Source organism: Pyrus communis, chromosome 3 (genome assembly GCF_963583255.1).
Source record: "Pyrus communis chromosome 3, drPyrComm1.1, whole genome shotgun sequence".
Taxonomy (NCBI): domain Eukaryota; kingdom Viridiplantae; phylum Streptophyta; class Magnoliopsida; order Rosales; family Rosaceae; genus Pyrus; species Pyrus communis.
Window position 1 is genome coordinate 17,071,860 of NC_084805.1, and position 18,827 is coordinate 17,090,686.

The window sequence follows — 18,827 nt, forward strand, 5'->3', positions numbered from 1 at the left end:
AAAATAAAAAACTTCTCACTCCCACATTCTTTATCACTTTCTTCCTCTTTCTCCTTCCATTTCAAAAACATAAATAAAAAATTTTCTCACACATTTTATGTATGCCCATATGCCAGTAAAAATGAATAGAAGTGTATGGACGGTGAGAAAAATGTGTGAACACTATTATTTTAAATTAAGAAAAAATTCCAATTGCACGTGTATATAGAAATTTCTAAAAATTGTAATGATCATCAAATAATCTAACGGTACATAAGCGTTCACGTAACTGAAGGATGACCTAGTTGATCGAAACCCCAGGAACTGGGTAAGAATAGTATACGAACAGCCTACCCACCCATCTCAAGCTCCCGTCCCTCTTTCGCCTTCACTATCTCTCCCAAAATTTTAATCATTTTTTCCCAAAATTTTCCTTCAATTCAATCAATTTGAATCCAAAACCCTAAACCCAATCACCAATTCCACTCAAATTTGAACCGGATTCTAGGGTTTCTCTGCCATTCTGAAAACCCTAATTAAAACTTGCCATTTTTGTCTCTCACTCCATTGGCTAGAGCTAAAGGTTGAATATTTCTGAAGATCCACCAGAGCTCACTTTCTCAGCAGTACACGACTATGTGAAAGTCTCACTCTTTCAGGGTCAGTTTTTTTTTTTTTTTTCCATAGATTTTTGCATATTTGTTAGAATTTACTTTGAAATTTCATTTTTTTCCCGCTAAAATTGTAGAGGAACTGAGACTTATTTGAACCTATTTATGTATCAGTGATTCTATTTATGCGTAAATATATTTGCGTACATAATACCCATTTTATAATTGCACAGAATACAGCACTGTCAGTGTGAGGTTGGGGACTTGAGATCATTCTATTGGAATTGATCTGAAACAGTTTGAAACTTTGACATGGATAACGAGGTGATTGAATTTGATATTGGGTTGGGAGGAGGGGGAGGCCGAGATGGGGACGATGATTTTGTAGACATTGAGCATCCTGTTGATGATGAGGAAATGGTTGATAGTCCTCTTATGGGAAGTGCCACTGGTAGTGGCAGTGGTATTGTTTTCGGTGGTGGAGGGAGTGGTGAAATTTACTTGCCTGAGGGGGATCTCTTGGACCTTGAGCCATATGATGGCATGGAATTTGAGTCTGAAGAGGCTGCCAAGGCCTTTTACAATTCGTATGCACGGCGTGTTGGGTTCAGTACTCGTGTCAGCTCCTCACGTCGTTCTAGGCGCGATGGAGCAATCATACAGAGGCAGTTTGTTTGTGCTAAAGAGGGTTTCCGGAATTTGAATGAGAAGCGCACCAAGGATAGGGAGATTAAGCGCCCTCGGACTGTCACTAGGGTAGGGTGCAAAGCATCCTTTTCTGTGAAGATGCAAGATTCGGGAAGATGGGTGGTGTCTGGTTTTGTTAAGGAGCATAATCATGAGTTGGTTCCGCCTGATCAGGTGCATTGTCTTCGTTCTCACAGGCAAATATCCGGTCCTGCTAAGACTTTGATTGATACCTTGCAGGCTGCTGGAATGGGCCCCAGGAGGATTATGTCAGCGCTGATTAAGGAATATGGTGGGATAAGCAAAGTCGGATTTACAGAGGTGGACTGTAGGAATTACATGAGGAATAATCGCCAGAAGAGCTTAGATGGGGACATTCAGATGCTTTTGGATTACTTGAGACAAATGCAAGCTGATAACCAGAACTTTTTCTATGCCGTGCAGGGCGATGGCGATAAGTCCATGGGAAATGTCATTTGGGCTGATCCAAAGGCAAGGATCAACTATAGTTACTTCGGTGATACTGTTACTTTTGACACTACCTACAGGTCTAACAGGTACCGCTTGCCCTTTGCACCTTTCACAGGGGTGAACCATCATGGACAGCCTGTTTTGTTTGGTTGTGCCTTTCTGATAAATGAATCTGAAGCATCATTCGTTTGGCTGTTCAAAACATGGCTTATGGCAATGTCAGGCCGCCCCCCAGTGTCAATTACCACTGATCATGATCCCGTGATACAGTCAGCCATCAAGCAGGTTTTCCCACAGACCCGGCACCGTTTCTGCAAATGGCACGTCTTTAAGAAATGCCAGGAGAAGCTATCCCATGTGTTTCTTAAACATCCAACTTTTGAAGCAGACTTTCACAAGTGTGTTAATTTGACTGAGTCCATAGAAGAATTTGAGTCTTACTGGTTGTCTCTTGTTGATAAATACAGTCTCAGAGATCATGAATGGATTCAAATGGTATACTCCGCTCGCAGGCAGTGGGTCCCTGTTTATCTGCGGGACACTTTTTTTGCAGAAATGTCCATTACCCAAAGAAGTGACAGTATGAACTCATATTTTGATGGATATGTGAATGCTTCAACAAATTTGAGCCAATTCTTTAAGCTTTATGAGAAAGCTCTAGAGAGTCGAAATGAGAAGGAAGTGAAAGCAGACTTTGAAACTATGAACACTGCCCCAGTTTTGAAAACCCCATCTCCAATGGAAAAGCAAGCATCCGAGCTTTACACAAAAAAGATATTTATGAGGTTTCAAGAGGAGCTAGTTGGAACGCTAACTTTCACGGCATCTAAGGGTGATGATGATGGGGAGATCATCACATATCAAGTAGCAAAGTTTGGGGAAGACCATAAAGCATATTATGTTAAGCTTAATGTTTTGGAGATGATGGCAACTTGTAGTTGCCAGATGTTTGAGTTTTCAGGTCTTCTTTGCAGACATGTATTGGCAGTCTTTAGAGTGACCAATGTGCTGACGCTCCCATCCCATTACATATTGAAACGATGGACTAGAAATGCCAAGAGCAGCGTCATGTTAGAAGAACGTTCTAGTGATGTATATACCAATTATCTAGAATCTCATACTGTGCGGTACAATACCCTACGTCATGAGGCTTTTAAATTTGTAGATGGAGCAAGGTCTTCAGAAACTTATGACATTGCAGTGGAAGCTTTGAAAGAAGCTGCAAAAAAAGTAGTTCATGCCATAAAGAATGAGGGGAAAGCCATGCTCAATGGGCATGTCAGGGGGAGTTTGGCTGGTGGAGCAAGTCGGGCAGCACATTGTGCTAGTGGGGATCATGAAGGAAGCTCTGGACAACATTTGTCTGAGGTCAGAGCCATTTCCCGATTTTCTTTATTTGATTACTTTTATTAAGGCCTTAGCCTTATATTTTTACCTTTGATGGAGTGTTCTGTGTTGACAGAGTCTTTCTTTGCTGATGTTTGCCTCATAGTTTGACTAATGGAATGCTATTTGGACTGTTTGCATATGTGATCTGTTCAAGCCTGCTGTAACTTTGTTCTAATGGATGTTATTGTGCAGGATGACATGGACAAAAAAATCCGAGAACTTACGAACGAGCTGGAGTGTGCAAAGCGGAAATGTGAAGTTTACCGGGCTAACCTGCGTTCAGTTTTGAAAGATATAGAAGATCATAAGTTACAGTTGTCAATTAAAGTACAAAACATTAAAATTGGCATGAAAGACGGCCTAATCCTATAAAGGTGCAATATAGTCTCATGTACTTATCTTTTATTTTGATTGTTTTTTAGTCAGTGTACTTTCACAATGTTTTTTGGATAAGGCTGTTCCTTCACTTATGGATGCTGTAGAAATTGGAAGTCTGTGAAAGTTGTGCTATGTTTCCGCAAATTTTGTAGATGCATATGTTTAAATTTATAGTTGTAGGATTCGAACTCTATGCAGGTAGTTGTCCTTGCGTCTGACATAAGATCAATTGGAAAATAAGCTCCACTTATGTGGAAAATTGGCAGGGTCCATGTTGTAGATTATGGATCTTGGCTGTGGATTTGACTCGTGACAGGCTTGATACCTCACATGTAAATCTTATATTGGCTGATTCATTAGACTTGTTTTCTTTTCATTATCAGTTAATAGTTATGTTATTTTAAACCGATATATATTGTTTCTGACATTTTATGGGGTGTGATTCTTGTGATCTCCAAGTCAGCAACGGTAACTTTGTAGGAGGAAAAATCGTTGTGTGAATGGTTGCACAAGAAGACAGATATCAGAGCTGAAAGGTTCATCAGGGTATGGAAATGCTTTGGTAGCTTTTTTCTCATTGTGTGTGTGTGTGTGTGTGTGTACTCTCATTTGTCTGTTGGTTGCAGTTGAAGGTAATAATCAGATGTAATTTTCTATGCCCGTCGAATAACACCTTCAATTTTAAGTTTTCATATAAGCTTGTAGGGAAATTCATCCTTGAATTGACAAGTCATCTTCTACTCATCCTTGCAAATTGGCTGAACAGAATCCATTGACTGTAGTTTCTGTTAGAAAGGTTAATGCATTTTCATTGGAGTATATATGTACAAACAGTTTGTTTACTATTCGTGCTTGGATCGATCTTTAGGCTTTTGTTGTCCCGTTTTGCTTCGGTAGTGATTTACATGTGCATACAGTTTCGCTCGTTAAGCTCATTTGGAGTTTGCTGATCATTTGGTATTGTGCCGATTGTCAGTTATCACCTTGCTTTCGCATTGAGAGCAATACGGTGCAGTATGACACCGAAACTGAAAGCTTGAGTTCGGGTGGCTGGGAAAGTGAGGATGGAATGTTATGTTCTTCTGAGCCTTTTTCGGAGGGAGTTTTATTTTGCAATGTGATAATCAGTATTCTTGTGTTTTGTATACGCTTGTAGGATCTGAATTTCTCGAGTAGAGTTCAATCAACTGAAAGAACAAATTGAAGAAATGAAAAGAATCGACCGTGCTGGAGTTGAGATGCTTTCAAGAAATCAAAATACGAGGATGATGATTTTCCCCTCTCTAAAAACAACAAGTGTTGAAGAGTTTTAGCTACTCCAACCGAGTTTGAGCATCGTTGGAGGAGCCTCGAGGGGGTTCGAACAATGTTCGATGAGAGAACTTTTGGTAAAGGTGTTATTTGGTCGGGCAAGTGGGGTAAGTTACTAAAAAGTTGTCACGTTGACACCACAGCTGGAGTTTTTCCCTTCTTCGAGAAGAAGAAACTTGTAGATCCTATGTAGTCATCCGACCTACGTGTTTGCATGACCACAAACACAAAAGTAAGGACCTCTAGTATTTTGTATTACCCAGTGACGCATCCCAACCTCGAGATGGTACACATCTAAAAGGTGATGAAGTTATTTTATGCATGATGACTCGAGAGACAAAATATTACAGGTTAATTCTTAAAAAAATAAAAATAAAATAAGAACACAAATTTCTATTGGGAATTCGACATAACCTTCCCGGTTTTAATACAAATTACCTTATTTTACCTTGCAAGATCGTGGTCGAGTGTCACCCGAGCCCACCTATGGCTCCACCCATGGTGGTACAGTTTAGGTCGTGCAGCGTGGGCGAGTTCAGCCCCAAGATGGGGCAATGGATAGATTATTGCCGAATCCTCTTCGTGAAAATTATGTAAATCTTCAAATTACATTCGTTCATTATATATTGTGCGATCAGAAATTATTGTAAATTTTTTATTTAAAATTGAATATAAACAGTATCTGACAAAAAATTGTCACACGATGTACGATGAACAGATGTGATTGGAGGATTCCCGAGATCCTCATAAAGAGGATCCGGCAAGGATCCTTTCTCCAATGGATACTCATGAATACTCCATCACCACCACCACCACCACCACAATTAACACATAACTAACTACTAATGGTTACTCATGGAGGCTAAATGAGGTTTATATTGAGAAAATGGGTGAAAGTCTTTAATATATATATAAAGATAGTCGGACTTATAATTTATTTACTAATAAAAATAATAATATTATATTGTAATACTAAGTGATGTAATTATTAATGTTGGCTATTCATGCTTGGACATTATATTTGGAAGAGGTGTTTACCCGTTATTGATCGAAGTTAATTTTTATTTGATTGTACTGGAAATGACTGTATTAGATACTCCTCTCTTTAATTAAAAAAAAAATTCCAATAAAAAAAATTTCATGAAAAATAAAAGGAAAATTTTATTTGAATCCATGTAACCTCTTTCTATACCCAACTTATTCTTTAAACCCTTATTATTTTTAATTAAAAAATTAATATCTCTTTAAACCAAAAGTTATTACCTAAATTACCCTCCCAAACCCAATTAAAAATGTAAATTTATCTTTACACCCATTTAGAAAATAAAATCCAAAATTAAATAATTTGGTGAAGTTTCTACTTGTTTATGAATATTCCATATACCTAACACTTTTCAATTTCTTGTTTTCTTGATATTCATGTATCAGTGATTTTATTTGCATGTAGGAATAATAGATTTTCTTGCGCAGAAGAAGATGCTTCAAAGGTTGTGTATTCAAAGCTTCAGAATCACCATCTATCGATAAAAAAAAATAAGCTTGTTTTTCTCTATAAGAATTATTAGGGTTTTAGCCGAAATGAACGTAGAATAAACAAAATGTGATGATAAGTTTAATTATAAGGTGTGGGTTTATTGATAAATATAAGTTTTATTATTAATTTTATATTGTATTTGATGGTAATTATATACTATAATAAAAAAGATAATTAACATTTAAAATTTAAATTAAATGTAGAAAGAGGCGGTTCAAATAAAATTTCCCAAAATAAAATTCCAAGAGATCACTATGCACTAAAAATGGAGCTTTAAGCAGCGAGTAGGCGGGCCTCTCTATCACGCTCAACTCTCAAGAAACACAATCGCCAGAGGACGACGGCGATCGGGACTTGCCTTTGATTTTACGAAGACCCACTATTCCGTGCAGCAGAGCTCGATTGCAGTTTTGGGTGAGTCTCAATTCCCCAGTACATATAATTTTGCTTCAATTTGTTCATCGTCTTCCGGATTTCTCTTCAATTTTTTTTTTGAGGCCAACTGATTCAAAATTCAAATTCATGTTTAAATTGATAAGTGTGGGTGTGGGCACCCAATTATTTGCAGGCTTTCAGCTTCCTAAATGCTAAAGCATCTTTCTTTTTTACTACCCAATTGCCTATTTTCACCAAATTTACAGTTTCTTCTCTCTCTCTCTCTGTGAAGTAGTTTGTGGGTTGGTGTTAACTGGTAAATATTTTACTTTTCCTGTTTTAGCAAACTGCAATGTTAATGGTGTTGGTTGAAGACAATTTCAAAGTTTTGGACTGTTTAGAGTATGTTGAAGTTTTTCTGATTGAACAATTCCCTTCTTATAACAATGTGTTAACGTTGCGAATAATTTTCAGGCTAGTAAGGCCTTTCTACACGCAATATAAGTAATAGCGGAATCATGGCATTATTCTAGTAAATATAGCTAAAGACTTTCATGTAAGAATTTATTAGGGATGGAACACTTTCACAAAGTCGGGTTGAGCCTGGTCATGATGATCGCATATACGATGCTTAGCATTTAATTTTAGCGAAAATGCACTGATGTTGGTAGATACCATGCTTTAGTTTTAGTTTGAGGTTTTGAACCTTGGCTTGTGTGAGTTACCTTCCATGTTTAACAATGGCCCTTGGTGGAACCATTTCTGACTGTTTTTCTTCCCTCATGGGGTACAGTTAAATTGAGAAGCTACATGAGTGGCGTCAGACAGAGGACCCTCGGGGGTGGGGGTCAGCATGTTCTGGACTATCTAAAAAGAATGCAGGCAGACAATCCTGCTTTCTTTTATGCAGTTCAGAGTGATAGTGATCACTCTAGTGGTAATATATTTTGGGTGGACGCAACAGCCAGGATGAACTATACATATTTTGGAGATGCTGTTATATTTGACACTTCGTATAGGATAAACCGCTACAGGGTACCGTTTGCCTCATTCTCCGGATTTAATCATCATGGCCAGCCGGTGTTGTTTGGCTGTGCGTTAATTCTCAATGAGTCTGAGTCCTCCTTCGTATGGCTATTTCAAACTTGGCTTCATGCAATGGCTGGACGCCTCCCTGTCTCTATCACTACTGATCCAGATAGGCACATGCAAGTTGCAGTTGCGCAAATTCTTCCTGAAACCCGCCATCGCTTCTGTAAGTGGGCCATATTTAAACAAACACAAGAGAAGTTGGATCAGCTGTATCATTCTCATCCTACTTTCGAAACCGAGTTTAAGAAGTGTGTCAATGAGAGTGAGACAATTGATGAGTTTGAGTCACGATGGCAGTCATTGCTCGGAAGATACTACATCATGGATAATGAGTGGCTTCAATCCATGTACAATGCTAGGCAACAGTGGGTCCCGGTTTACATGAAGGACACCTTTTTTGGAGAGTTTGCTGTAAGTGAGGGAAGTGAAAGGTTAGCCTTGTTTTTTGATGGGTATGTGAATGCATCCACTACCATGCAGGTTTTGATTAAGCAGTACGAGAAAGCTTTAGTTAGTTGGCATGAAATGGAATTAAAAGCAGATTATGACACTACTAATACTATGCCAGTTCTGAAGACACCGTCTCCTATGGAAAAACAAGCTGCAAACCTCTATACAAGGAGAATATTCAAGAAGTTCCAGGAGGAGTTGGTTGAGACCATGGCAAATCCTGCAACCAAAATTGATGACTCAGGAACTGTTGCCACCTATCGAGTGGCCAAATTTGGAGAAGACCACAAAGCTCATGCCGTTAGTTACAATTCCCTTGAGATGAAAGCTAGTTGTAGTTGTCAAATGTTTGAATATTCAGGGATAATCTGTAGGCACATACTGGCAGTTTTTAGAGCAAAGAATGTTCTCACACTTCCTCCTCAATATGTATTGAAACGATGGACAAGAAATGCCAAGAGTGGAGCTGGTGGAGCTATGCTGGATGAACGTGCTTCTGAATCGCCAAGCAATTCTCGAGAGTCTGTAACAGTTAGGTATAACAATCTACGTCAGGAAGCAATCAAATATGTAGAAGAGGGAGCAAGGTCTATCCACATATACAATGTAGCAATGAATGCTCTACAGGAAGCTGCTAAGAAAGTTGCTGCTACCAAGAATAAAGGTTCTGGAGCTACACAGGGTAGTTCCCTTGCCAATGGAGGTAGCCAAGAAATTCCTGCGACTGAAGCGAATGAAATGGCAGGGTATCAATCCACGGTGAGTTGTCCTACCTCACAACCTGATCTGTTCTATTTAATATTGATATTTATCGTTGTTGTTGGTGGTGGTGTTGTTCTGGTTATAATTCTTATTGACGAGAATATCTTCCTTTCCTCTCACACACACTGGGGTCATTTGGGAAGTTTCTGAACATGGAATCGAATTATTGAGAAGTGCAATGTCTTCTCTCATGAATCCAGAAATTGTGGATATATTCTCTGAATTATTTGCTTCTTCAGTAGCTTAGGCGCATGTAGCTATTGAACTGTGCAAACCAAGAAATAATGCATCTTTAGGTGTTCCATGTTTACAAACTTACAAACACAGTAATTCATAAAGTCAATTTCACGACTGTAGCCAGAGAGGCCCAGATTTGAATAATATTTAGAATCCGTGCATGACATAATTTGCGGTTGTGTTTTCAGTACGATTGTGAAATACCACGCCGTTATTTCTGTTTACTTATTCTTTTCATCCATACTCATTATTTTCATCAGGATGAGAAGGAAAAGAAAATCTGCGAATTGTCTGCTGAGTTGGAGAACACCAACAAACGCTGTGAAGTTTATCGTGCAAATCTGCTTGCTGTTCTACGAGATATGGAAGAGCAGAAGTCGAAGCTTTCGGTGAAGGTTCAAAGTGCAAGGCTAAGTCTGAAGGAGTGAATGCTATCTTAGCCACGGGTTTAACGTCCTCTAATGTCAATACTAGGAAGCTGTACCATTAGGTCTTCGCCGTCTTTAGCCATTTGTTACAGTTTATTACTTGTTTGCGACAAATTCATGCTTTATTGTGATTTTGAATAATTAATAACCCGTTTCATAACCACTTGGCTTGTCATGCATGCAGTTCGAACACTGTTATTTTTCAATTAATTCCCCCAATAAAATAGGAAATCCCTCTTGAATCTTCCATAATCGTGCAGGGTTTAACAAACAAAGAAAAAGAAAAAAAGAAAAAAGAGAATATGGAATCAAATAATGTGGCTCTTTACCATAGTGGTGAAAAGATGATGCGCCATTGTATGACCGTATGAGTTCAAATTCTGTTAATGACTAATCTAACATCTAATCTAACAAAATCCACCGCTTGACAAAAAAAAAGAAAAAAGAAAAAAGAAAAAAAGAAAAAAAAAAAGTGAAAGTTAAAACAAGAAGAATTTCCGTGCAGTGCTGCCTTTAGCTGGGAAGAGGCAACCCTTCAGACGAATGCTTCTTCGTTTATCTTCAAGTCTGATAGGAATTTATTTGAAATTATGTCATGTTTACTGACCTGGAACGAGTATTAGATTGTTTCGGTTCATGACTTTTTTCTTGTTTACTAAAATATTTTTGAATTAAAAAAAAAAAAAAATTATGTGAGTCCTGTATTGCAATCCATAACTTAATACCTGAAAATCAAGAATTCGACTCATTAAGAAGATCAACTGATCACATATCCATTCCTTACAACTTTCCCGATTCACGACTTTTTTCTGTTACAAGTAACTATCCTCTATAAAAAAAACAGATGCGATCCAACACTTAGCAGCTTCAACTGTACAAAGATGTCACAGTACCCCTAAATTTGGAAATCACAGTGGTATATCACCTGTGACAGAGGGCAGAGGCACAAAACCATCTCATCTGTTCATCGTTTTTTGCTTTGTCTTTATTAAAATATAAGGAAGCTTCCCCATAAATCCATCCATGCTGCTGCTTTTACAATCTTTGAAATCCTTTATTTATCAAAGAGACGAGAGAATAATAAATCCAAAAATTTGTGAGCCTACAATGACCTCATCTTCAACATCAAGTTTCCCATCAGAAGACAATGGAGGAAGAGATGATCCGGACGTGGTCATTCCAATTGAATTGCCAGACGATGTTAATATAACTCAGCTGATGTCGTCAATGGAGGAACGTCTTAAGTCAGTTGAGAAAACAGATTGGCTACTCCGCCCATCAGCTGGTAGGGAATCCTGCTGCATCTTCAAAGTACCTCAACTGTTGGTCGAAGTCAACAGGAAGCACTATCTCCATCGGCCCATATCACCGCGGTCGCCAACATCTGGAGATGATGCAGCAACACAAATGGAGATATCTTTGCGACTTACTTGATCGAACACCATCAACTGGCCCCAAACTCACTGATTACTTGCAGGTTGTAGCTTTGGGGGAGGAAAAGATACGAGGGTGCTATTCTGAGACCCTCAACTACTTGAGCAAAAGCGAGCTCGTTGAGATGATGGTACTAGATGGTCTCTTCATTATCGAAGTCTTCTCCAGATTTGAAGATTTTGCAGAAAATTTGGATGACACCATCTTTAGCTCGGAATGGATATTGCCTCAACTCAGGCTAGACTTTCTTCGGCTAGAAAACCAAATTCCTTTTTTCGTTCTTCGACAGTTATTTGATATGTCTAAACCTTCAAGAGAGGATACTAATCAGTGTTCGTCCCTTAGCAAGGCTGCTTTAAAATTCCTTAACTACGTAGTCGAACAAAAATCGGACGAAGTCTTGGAGCAATTTTTCAACGTAGGCGGAGTACATCTACTCGATTTATTTCACGTGACTTTTACCGCCGGTATTCCTGATCTTCCTCGAGAAAATCCTTCTCAGTCAGTTGAATTGATCGGAACAGTGAAAAAGCTTCATCAAGCGGGAATTAAGTTCAAGAAAAGCAAGGCATATCAAATTCTGCAATGGAGTGCTAGAAATTCCACACGTAATAGTAGACGATTACAGTATCCATGTACTCCTGAATTTCGTTGCATTCGAACAATGTTATAAGGATTGCGACAAGCACATAACCACTTATGCTGCATTCATGAACTGCCTCATCCGCAGGCCTGAGGATGCAACCTTCCTCTCTGAGAAGAACATCATCGAGAATTATCTTGGATTCGACGAGGAGCTCACTCAATTTCTTCAACAATATGAGCAAAGATGTTGGTTTCTGCGTCATTGGGAGTTACTTACAGCAGGTATTCAAGGATATGAACGAGCACTGCAATAATGTTTGGAACGTGCAATGGGCAGGTTTTATGTTGAAGTATTTTAAAACCCCTTGGTCTTTTATGTCTGCCTCAGCTGTTTTGATTGCCTTATTACTCACAGTAATCCAGACCGTTTTATCCATTTTTGAAATTAAGGGTCCACAGGAGCGTAGCGGAGGGCACTAGGTTTAGGGCGCGCCGATCATCTCTCAAGTGCTCTATGGGATTTCATTTCCCTAAAATTCATTTGGTTTTGCATCATTTGATTTCTTTGTTGATTTGCCTTCTACTAATTTCTCATATGTTTGGCTGGTGTGTAGTATTTAGCTTTCATATATGAATCTGGAGTGTATTTAACTGCATGTTGTTTATATATATGTGTGTGTGTGTGTTTCTATTTAAACATGGTCAATGGAATTGAAAATCAATCAATGTAATTCCTAAAAATAATGTCGCAAAGAAATATAGTCATTATGTCATAATTCTGTTATTTGGATGTGACACATAAATAGGCTCCATAAGTCGTATTACCACAAATGGTTCATGAAATTGACCCACACCATCAAGATGATCCTTGAAATTGACCCACAATATCAAGATGGTCCTTGAAATTGAAAATCATTCAATATAGTCCTCGAAATAGATGTCTCAAATCAATGTGGTCCTTCTGCCACAATTTTGTCAAAAATTATAGGGTGTCTTAATGAAACACTCCTGATACTGTTCGCTTTTAACGTTAAAAACATTTGTACTCTAAAAAGTTACTCATGGTACTATTCACTTACAATACATTTTTATCCTTTTGGTTAAAACTCAAAGTTTTCAAACATTTTTCATTACTTTTCCTAAAATTATATTATGTGCTGATGTGACACATGAATGAGTCTCATAAGTCTAATTAAATTAAAAATAAATTAGAAATAGGTTTAATCATTTAATAATTAATTAAAAAAGTTGTCTACCTAGAAACCAAGTCTTGCAATCACCTCTGATCTCAACCCCTACCCCTCTACCTCTATCTATGGTAGCATTAACCATCTTTTCTCTGTAAAAAAAATAAAAAATAAAAATCTCAAGGCACCCATCCACCCTCCACTAAACCGGACCAGAATCGAGACCACCTTGTGATGGCTTGGATTGACAACAACTTATGTGACTTCACTGTTAATATTTGGCTATCGACATCTACACAACCTTAATCTTAGAGAGCATGTTGGGCACTACGCTGGGGATCTTAGTGACACAGAGAATGGTGAGTTCCGTCTTGAGATAATCCCATTGTGCAAAAAGGTGTTATGACAACCTTTTTAATTAATTATTACCACATAACAAAGTTTTTGACAAAATTGTGATGGAGAGATAATATTGATTGCAGCATATATTTTAAGGACTCAGCGACCATTTGTGATAAAGCTCGTAAATTTTGTGGGACCAATTTATGTGCCACATTAACATATAACATAAATTTTGACACACCCCGAACCAGAAAGTCCACTTGGACCCCTGAATCGAGCTGTGCTGGCTGACACCTGAAAGGTGACGAAACCATAAAATGTGATAGAGTGTAGAAAAATGTGAATAATTTGAACCTAAAAATTTTAAATACCAGAGTGCGTTGTGAGCAGGAGCGAACCCATTTCACACACGATGTCAGAGCATAAGTAAGGTACAGGAGTGTGGGTAAGAATCATAGCCTCAGAAGTATCCATCAATACTAAGATTCGCCACAGATCCTTGTTACATACAAACTTAGCAGCTAAAACCTGAAGGGCACCAAACAGAGAGTGTGAGTGAGCAATAAAACCATGCTTTCCAAAGTTATTACCTCTCTAAAAGTAATGCCCATCAATGTAAAACCCGTATCGTTTTTCATAAGACAATACAACATATATACATATATCCAAACCATACTCAGAAATGACCAAAACCACAGTTTGCCATCAGCTCCACCATGCATTAATAAGTAGGCCAAATGAACTTAATCAATACAAAATGATATATCAATCAGAGTTATCTAATATGATATGTACAACTTATCCATATCACATCAATCATGGCTAGCATATAAGTCGGAGTCACCTATAGTGACCTGTACGACTTATCTATATCTCATCAATCATGGCTAGCACATAAGTCGGAGTCATCTCTTGTGACTTGTACGACTTATCCATATCTCATCAATCATGGCTAGCATGTAAGTCGGAGTCATGTATAGTGACATGTACGACTTATCCATATCTCATCAATTATGGCTAGCATATAAGTCGGAGTCACCTATAATGACCTGTACGACTTATCCATATCTCAACAATCATGCTAACCAATAGCTCAATAAGTATACCTGCACATGAGTCGGAACCAACCAAAGTGGTTTGTACAACAAGACTGGGTGTAAATAAATATGCTCAAGTGCTACGATCACGTGAAGATTGTGCGAATAATCGCGGGTCACCTACGAGTCAGAATCACCTAAAGTGGTCTGTACGACAAGACTGTGCACCTACCTTGAATCCAAAGTGAGCGTAAGGTGCGGGAGGTGAACATCACGTGAAGGACTGTGCCTTGGCCACGGGCGGAAGCACTAACACCGGGGTGCAGGTTTATGAGCTATAATATATCTCAACACAATCATACTCACTACCATCACTAACATCAACATGTACTCACCTGATGCTTACCTGGGCGTCCGCGGCGTCATATAGCACTTCAAAGCATTCACAATAGTTAGGTTCAGGTAATATCCATAAACCCAAACATTTCATGATATTCCCAAAATATATAATACGGCGTAACATGTACAATCAATAACACCTTGCTCCCAAACTATTTACTTTTGAGAGTAATCATCAGTGCTAAGCCCAATTAGACCCTAATTACATTAACTATCATTACTTACCTTTCCTTACTTCAATTTCTTGATTATTCACGCATTGATTTATGATCAACATTAATCACCAAATCATAAAGCTAAATCTCACACTTCCCACCAGTATCCCTCACATTACTCAATTCACTAAACAAGGCTATTGTCTCAATTATTTAATCTCATTTATTATATGGTTGCATCTAACGTCTCGTTAGACTGCCTACGTACCTTAAACAAGGATCAAGCCATTCGTAGTTCGAAATGATTAATTGTAGGTAACAAGTATAGATCACTATAAAAGTGCTTGTGGAACTATCAATTATATGCCTATAAAAGAAAAAAAAAAGGCCCACTGACCTGGAGTCCACGCTATGATTATCTTGCACGCACATCGAGACATCACGATCTATCATCGCCTGTGACCAATTATCAAATCACGTCTCAAAGTTTTTACCAATAGAATACATAATTTATATAAAACATATCCTCAAGGACCTTCAAGAATAATTTGAGACCCATTGACCAAAAGTCAATTGTCGATCAAAGATCGACGGTAGGGTCTACAACTCTGTATAACTCGATTCGGAAGATCCGTATATTAGATTTCCAATCTGTAACTTCCAAAGATCCACATTATGCTTCTAGAATAACATATTAAAATTTTATTACGATCCAACGGTTGGATCCTCGCCAATTCCCAAAACTGATTAGCGATTAACGTTTTATTTTATGAATTTACAACTCCAATTTGGAAAGATCTGTACCTCAGATTCCCAATCTGTAAGTTCCTATATTCTTCAAATATTATGTACTACAATATAACGAAGTTCGGTGACGATCCAACGGTTGGATCGTCGATTCATATAAATACCTATTAACATATCGTAGAGAATTTAGGTTCCAACGATCAACCTACATCATTTAAATATCAAAACTAAATCCAAGACATTCGACATAGCCTAAAAATAGCATTGGCGGCCCACTGGCCACGCGCCGCCGTGGGTGGCGGTCGGCCGCCCCGACTCGCCGGAAAATCCAACTATTTCCAAAAATTCTCAAACTTCACAAAAATGAAGATCTCAGTGAGTGGAGCAACTTTTATACCTACCATGAAGTCCAAAAGTGGACGGAAGATGGTCAATTTTGCCCACAAAACCGGCGGGTGCCTAAAACTTCATGACGTCGATTCGTCATCTACGGTGGTCCAACGAGGTTAAAGTTTGTTGGGTTTTGCTCATGGGATGATGGGCTACAAATTCCAAGTGGTGGCATCGGCCATCGCTTTGCCGATTTGCCGAAAAATCGAAAAGAGTGGCCGGAGCACTATTAATTTTCGTCAACTTTCGTGGCCTCCAACCGCCACATAGCATGGTTAATCAAGGTGGTTCTTGGGTGATTTTTATAGAGGAGAATGAGATCTTCAAGATGGTGGTGGTGGTGTCGAAAAACTCCATTGGAGTTGGCCGGAGTCGGCCTTGGAAGATAGGTGGTCGTGTAGGTGTACAGACGGAAACTCACGGGAAAAGCTTTTTTTTTTTTTTTTTTTTTTTGCTTTCTTTTCTTCCTTTTTTCTGATTTCTCACTGGTCCTTCATTCCTTTTAATTTGATTGGTCCCTTTTCCTCTTTACTTAAGGCAGATTAGTTAGTCTTCCCACAAGGTGGGAGTTCAAATAATTTAACTCTCTTTAAATAACCAACTTCAAACGTCCGTAATTATATCGTTATAATTCGGACTCGCAAACGGTTTTCGCCTATGCGTTCGTAGTGACAAGTATTACGAGGATATGCTAAAAGAATAAGTCATATGTCACTCTAACCGATGATCAATGGAAGTCAAAGTCTTTGCCTCTAGGGCATTTTCATAAATTCACGTTTCTAAAATTAATAAAAATGTAAAATTTGGGACAGGTTGTCACAAATTTTGACAGAATTGTGACGGAATGACCACATTGATTTGCAACACCTATTTTCAAGGATTATATTGATCACACTATTTGTAATAAAAATCTTTTTTAAAATATTTTTACCCTTTTTTTGTTTATTTCCCATCACATTCTACTACAAAAACTATTTGGCTTTAATAAAAAAACATCTCACAAACAAATTATTTAAAAAACTGGACACGAAAACACTCAACTTTTTAATAATCTCACAAACCAAATTCTTCATAAAAAACCGTCCAATCAACCTTTTTTAATAAATACAATCGTCAATTCTTGAAAAAACATGTGCAAGAGAGAATTTCTGCATACAACAAAAAATAATGTTAAGGAAACTCTTAAAATAAAACTTTTTATGGACTTTCTGACACTTATAATTTTATTTCAACTTTCATGCCAATTATAAAACATTGTGCATAAAACATGAGATGCGTGAGTCAATAAAGGGCCTCATTTTTAAGAGAGTTTCTTTTTCTTTACGATAAACCCAAAAACAAGCTTAGACACGCAAGCCCACAAAAATATTTAAAAAGCAGAAGAACAATAAGCCTGTGTGAGTGTGTATGCATGCCACAAGGTAAGTAATAACAAGGGAATAAATATTTGGGAGGAGGATTCTCTACCTTTATATTCTTATGTTCTTCTATTTCTTCTTCTCACACATTGTTTTTTTGTCTCATTATCTCTATAAAAAAATCAATATAAGATGTTGACGTGGTTTAATCGTGACCGTTCAAATAGGAGGGCATGAAAGGGTAAAGAGATTAGGAGGGTAAAGAATCCTCCTCCATATTCGTGAACTCGTCAACGTTATAAATCAAAATCATAAGTATGGTACAATCTGTAACTAGTCCAAATCCCAACGATGTTCTATCTCGGACTCTGAGACATGATACAATATTTACTTTTATTTAATCTTATGGTTGCATCAACTTTCAAGTTAAACTGTCTACGTACACTGTAAAAAGATCAAGTCAATCATAATTCATCTTTAATACGAGAAATCCTATTTTAATTCTGAGATTAAGAAAATAGGTCATTTTTAGCAATTTCATTTTCTTTTTTACGCTGTCACTGTTTTTTTCGATAAAATCCCCCAAGAAAATAGAAAATCCCTCTTAAATCTTCCACAATCTTACAGGGTTTTACAAAACAAAGAAAAAGAAAAAAGAAAAATGAGAATATGGAATCAAATAATGAAAGTGAAAGGTAAAACAAGAAGAATTTCCGTGCAGTACTGCCTTTAGTTGGCCGTGGCAACCCTTGATACGATTACTTCCAAGTTAATCTTCAAGCCTGAGAAATTTATTTGAAATTATGGCATGTGTACCAACCTGTAATGAATTATTAGATCGTTTCGATTCATAACTCTTCTTTCGTTTGTTAACATATTTTTGAATTAAAAAAATTAGGAGTCTCATATTACAATTCGTAATTTAATGCTTGAAAATCAAGAATTTGATTAAGAAGATTAACTGATACATATAAGTTCCTTACAATTTTTCCGATTCACAACTTTTCCTGTTACAAGTAACAAGGAATTGTCTTCTAGTCAAAAACTTCGATTTGGAGAGGAAGCATGGAATAATACTTTACAAAAAAAAGATGCAATCCAACACTTGGCAGCTTCAACTATTCAAAGATCTCACAATATCCATAAATTTGGAAATCATAGTGATCATCCCACCTGTGATAGAGGCAGAAAACCATCTCATGTGCTTTTATTGCTCTGTCTTTATAAAAAAATAAAGAAGCTTCCAAATAAATCCGTACTGCTGCTTTTACAAGCTTTGAATTCCTTTATTTATCAAAGAGATACAGAGAGAATAATAATCCAAACACTAATTTCCACCTGTTGGGGGAGTTGAGATGAATTTTAGTCTCTGAAGAAAAAAAAGCATTCCTTCCTTGATACTCTAGAATTATCCCTCAAGTGAAAAACCATTTACAAGTTTTTGATTCTTCATTAAGCACCATTTTAAATCTTAAACTCACCAAATTGT

At 37.6% G+C, this 18,827-nt stretch overlaps 2 protein-coding genes and 1 pseudogene across 2 annotated transcripts; all 3 read left to right on the forward strand.

Annotated features, from left to right (window-relative positions):
* The first annotated feature begins 311 nt into the window (after nt 1-311).
* LOC137729082 (protein FAR1-RELATED SEQUENCE 5) lies at nt 312-3,523 on the forward strand. The gene is made up of 3 exons (XM_068467906.1): nt 312-639; nt 824-3,116; nt 3,330-3,523. The coding sequence occupies exons 2-3, from the start codon at nt 903-905 to the stop codon at nt 3,507-3,509; spliced, it is 2,394 nt and encodes a 797-aa protein (XP_068324007.1). The 5' UTR covers nt 312-639; nt 824-902; the 3' UTR covers nt 3,510-3,523.
* Nucleotides 3,524-6,651: 3,128 nt separating this feature from the next.
* On the forward strand, nt 6,652-9,925 carry LOC137729386 (protein FAR1-RELATED SEQUENCE 9). The gene is made up of 3 exons (XM_068468332.1): nt 6,652-6,774; nt 7,529-9,036; nt 9,537-9,925. Exons 2-3 carry the CDS (start codon nt 7,546-7,548, stop codon nt 9,702-9,704), a joined length of 1,659 nt encoding a protein of 552 aa, XP_068324433.1. The 5' UTR covers nt 6,652-6,774; nt 7,529-7,545; the 3' UTR covers nt 9,705-9,925.
* Nucleotides 9,926-10,686: 761 nt separating this feature from the next.
* LOC137727419 (UPF0481 protein At3g47200-like) lies at nt 10,687-12,366 on the forward strand (annotated as a pseudogene).
* Nucleotides 12,367-18,827: the final 6,461 nt, after the last annotated feature.

Excerpts from the sequence above, each read along its gene's own strand:
- LOC137729082 (XM_068467906.1), top strand. The coding sequence starts at position 903 with ATGGATAACGAGGTGATTGAATTTGATATTGGGTTGGGAGGAGGGGGA. Across the intron at positions 3,117-3,329 it reads CTGGACAACATTTGTCTGAG|GATGACATGGACAAAAAAAT; the intron begins GTCAGAGCCATT and ends GTTATTGTGCAG.
- LOC137729386 (XM_068468332.1), top strand. The coding sequence starts at position 7,546 with ATGAGTGGCGTCAGACAGAGGACCCTCGGGGGTGGGGGTCAGCATGTT. Across the intron at positions 9,037-9,536 it reads TGGCAGGGTATCAATCCACG|GATGAGAAGGAAAAGAAAAT; the intron begins GTGAGTTGTCCT and ends TATTTTCATCAG.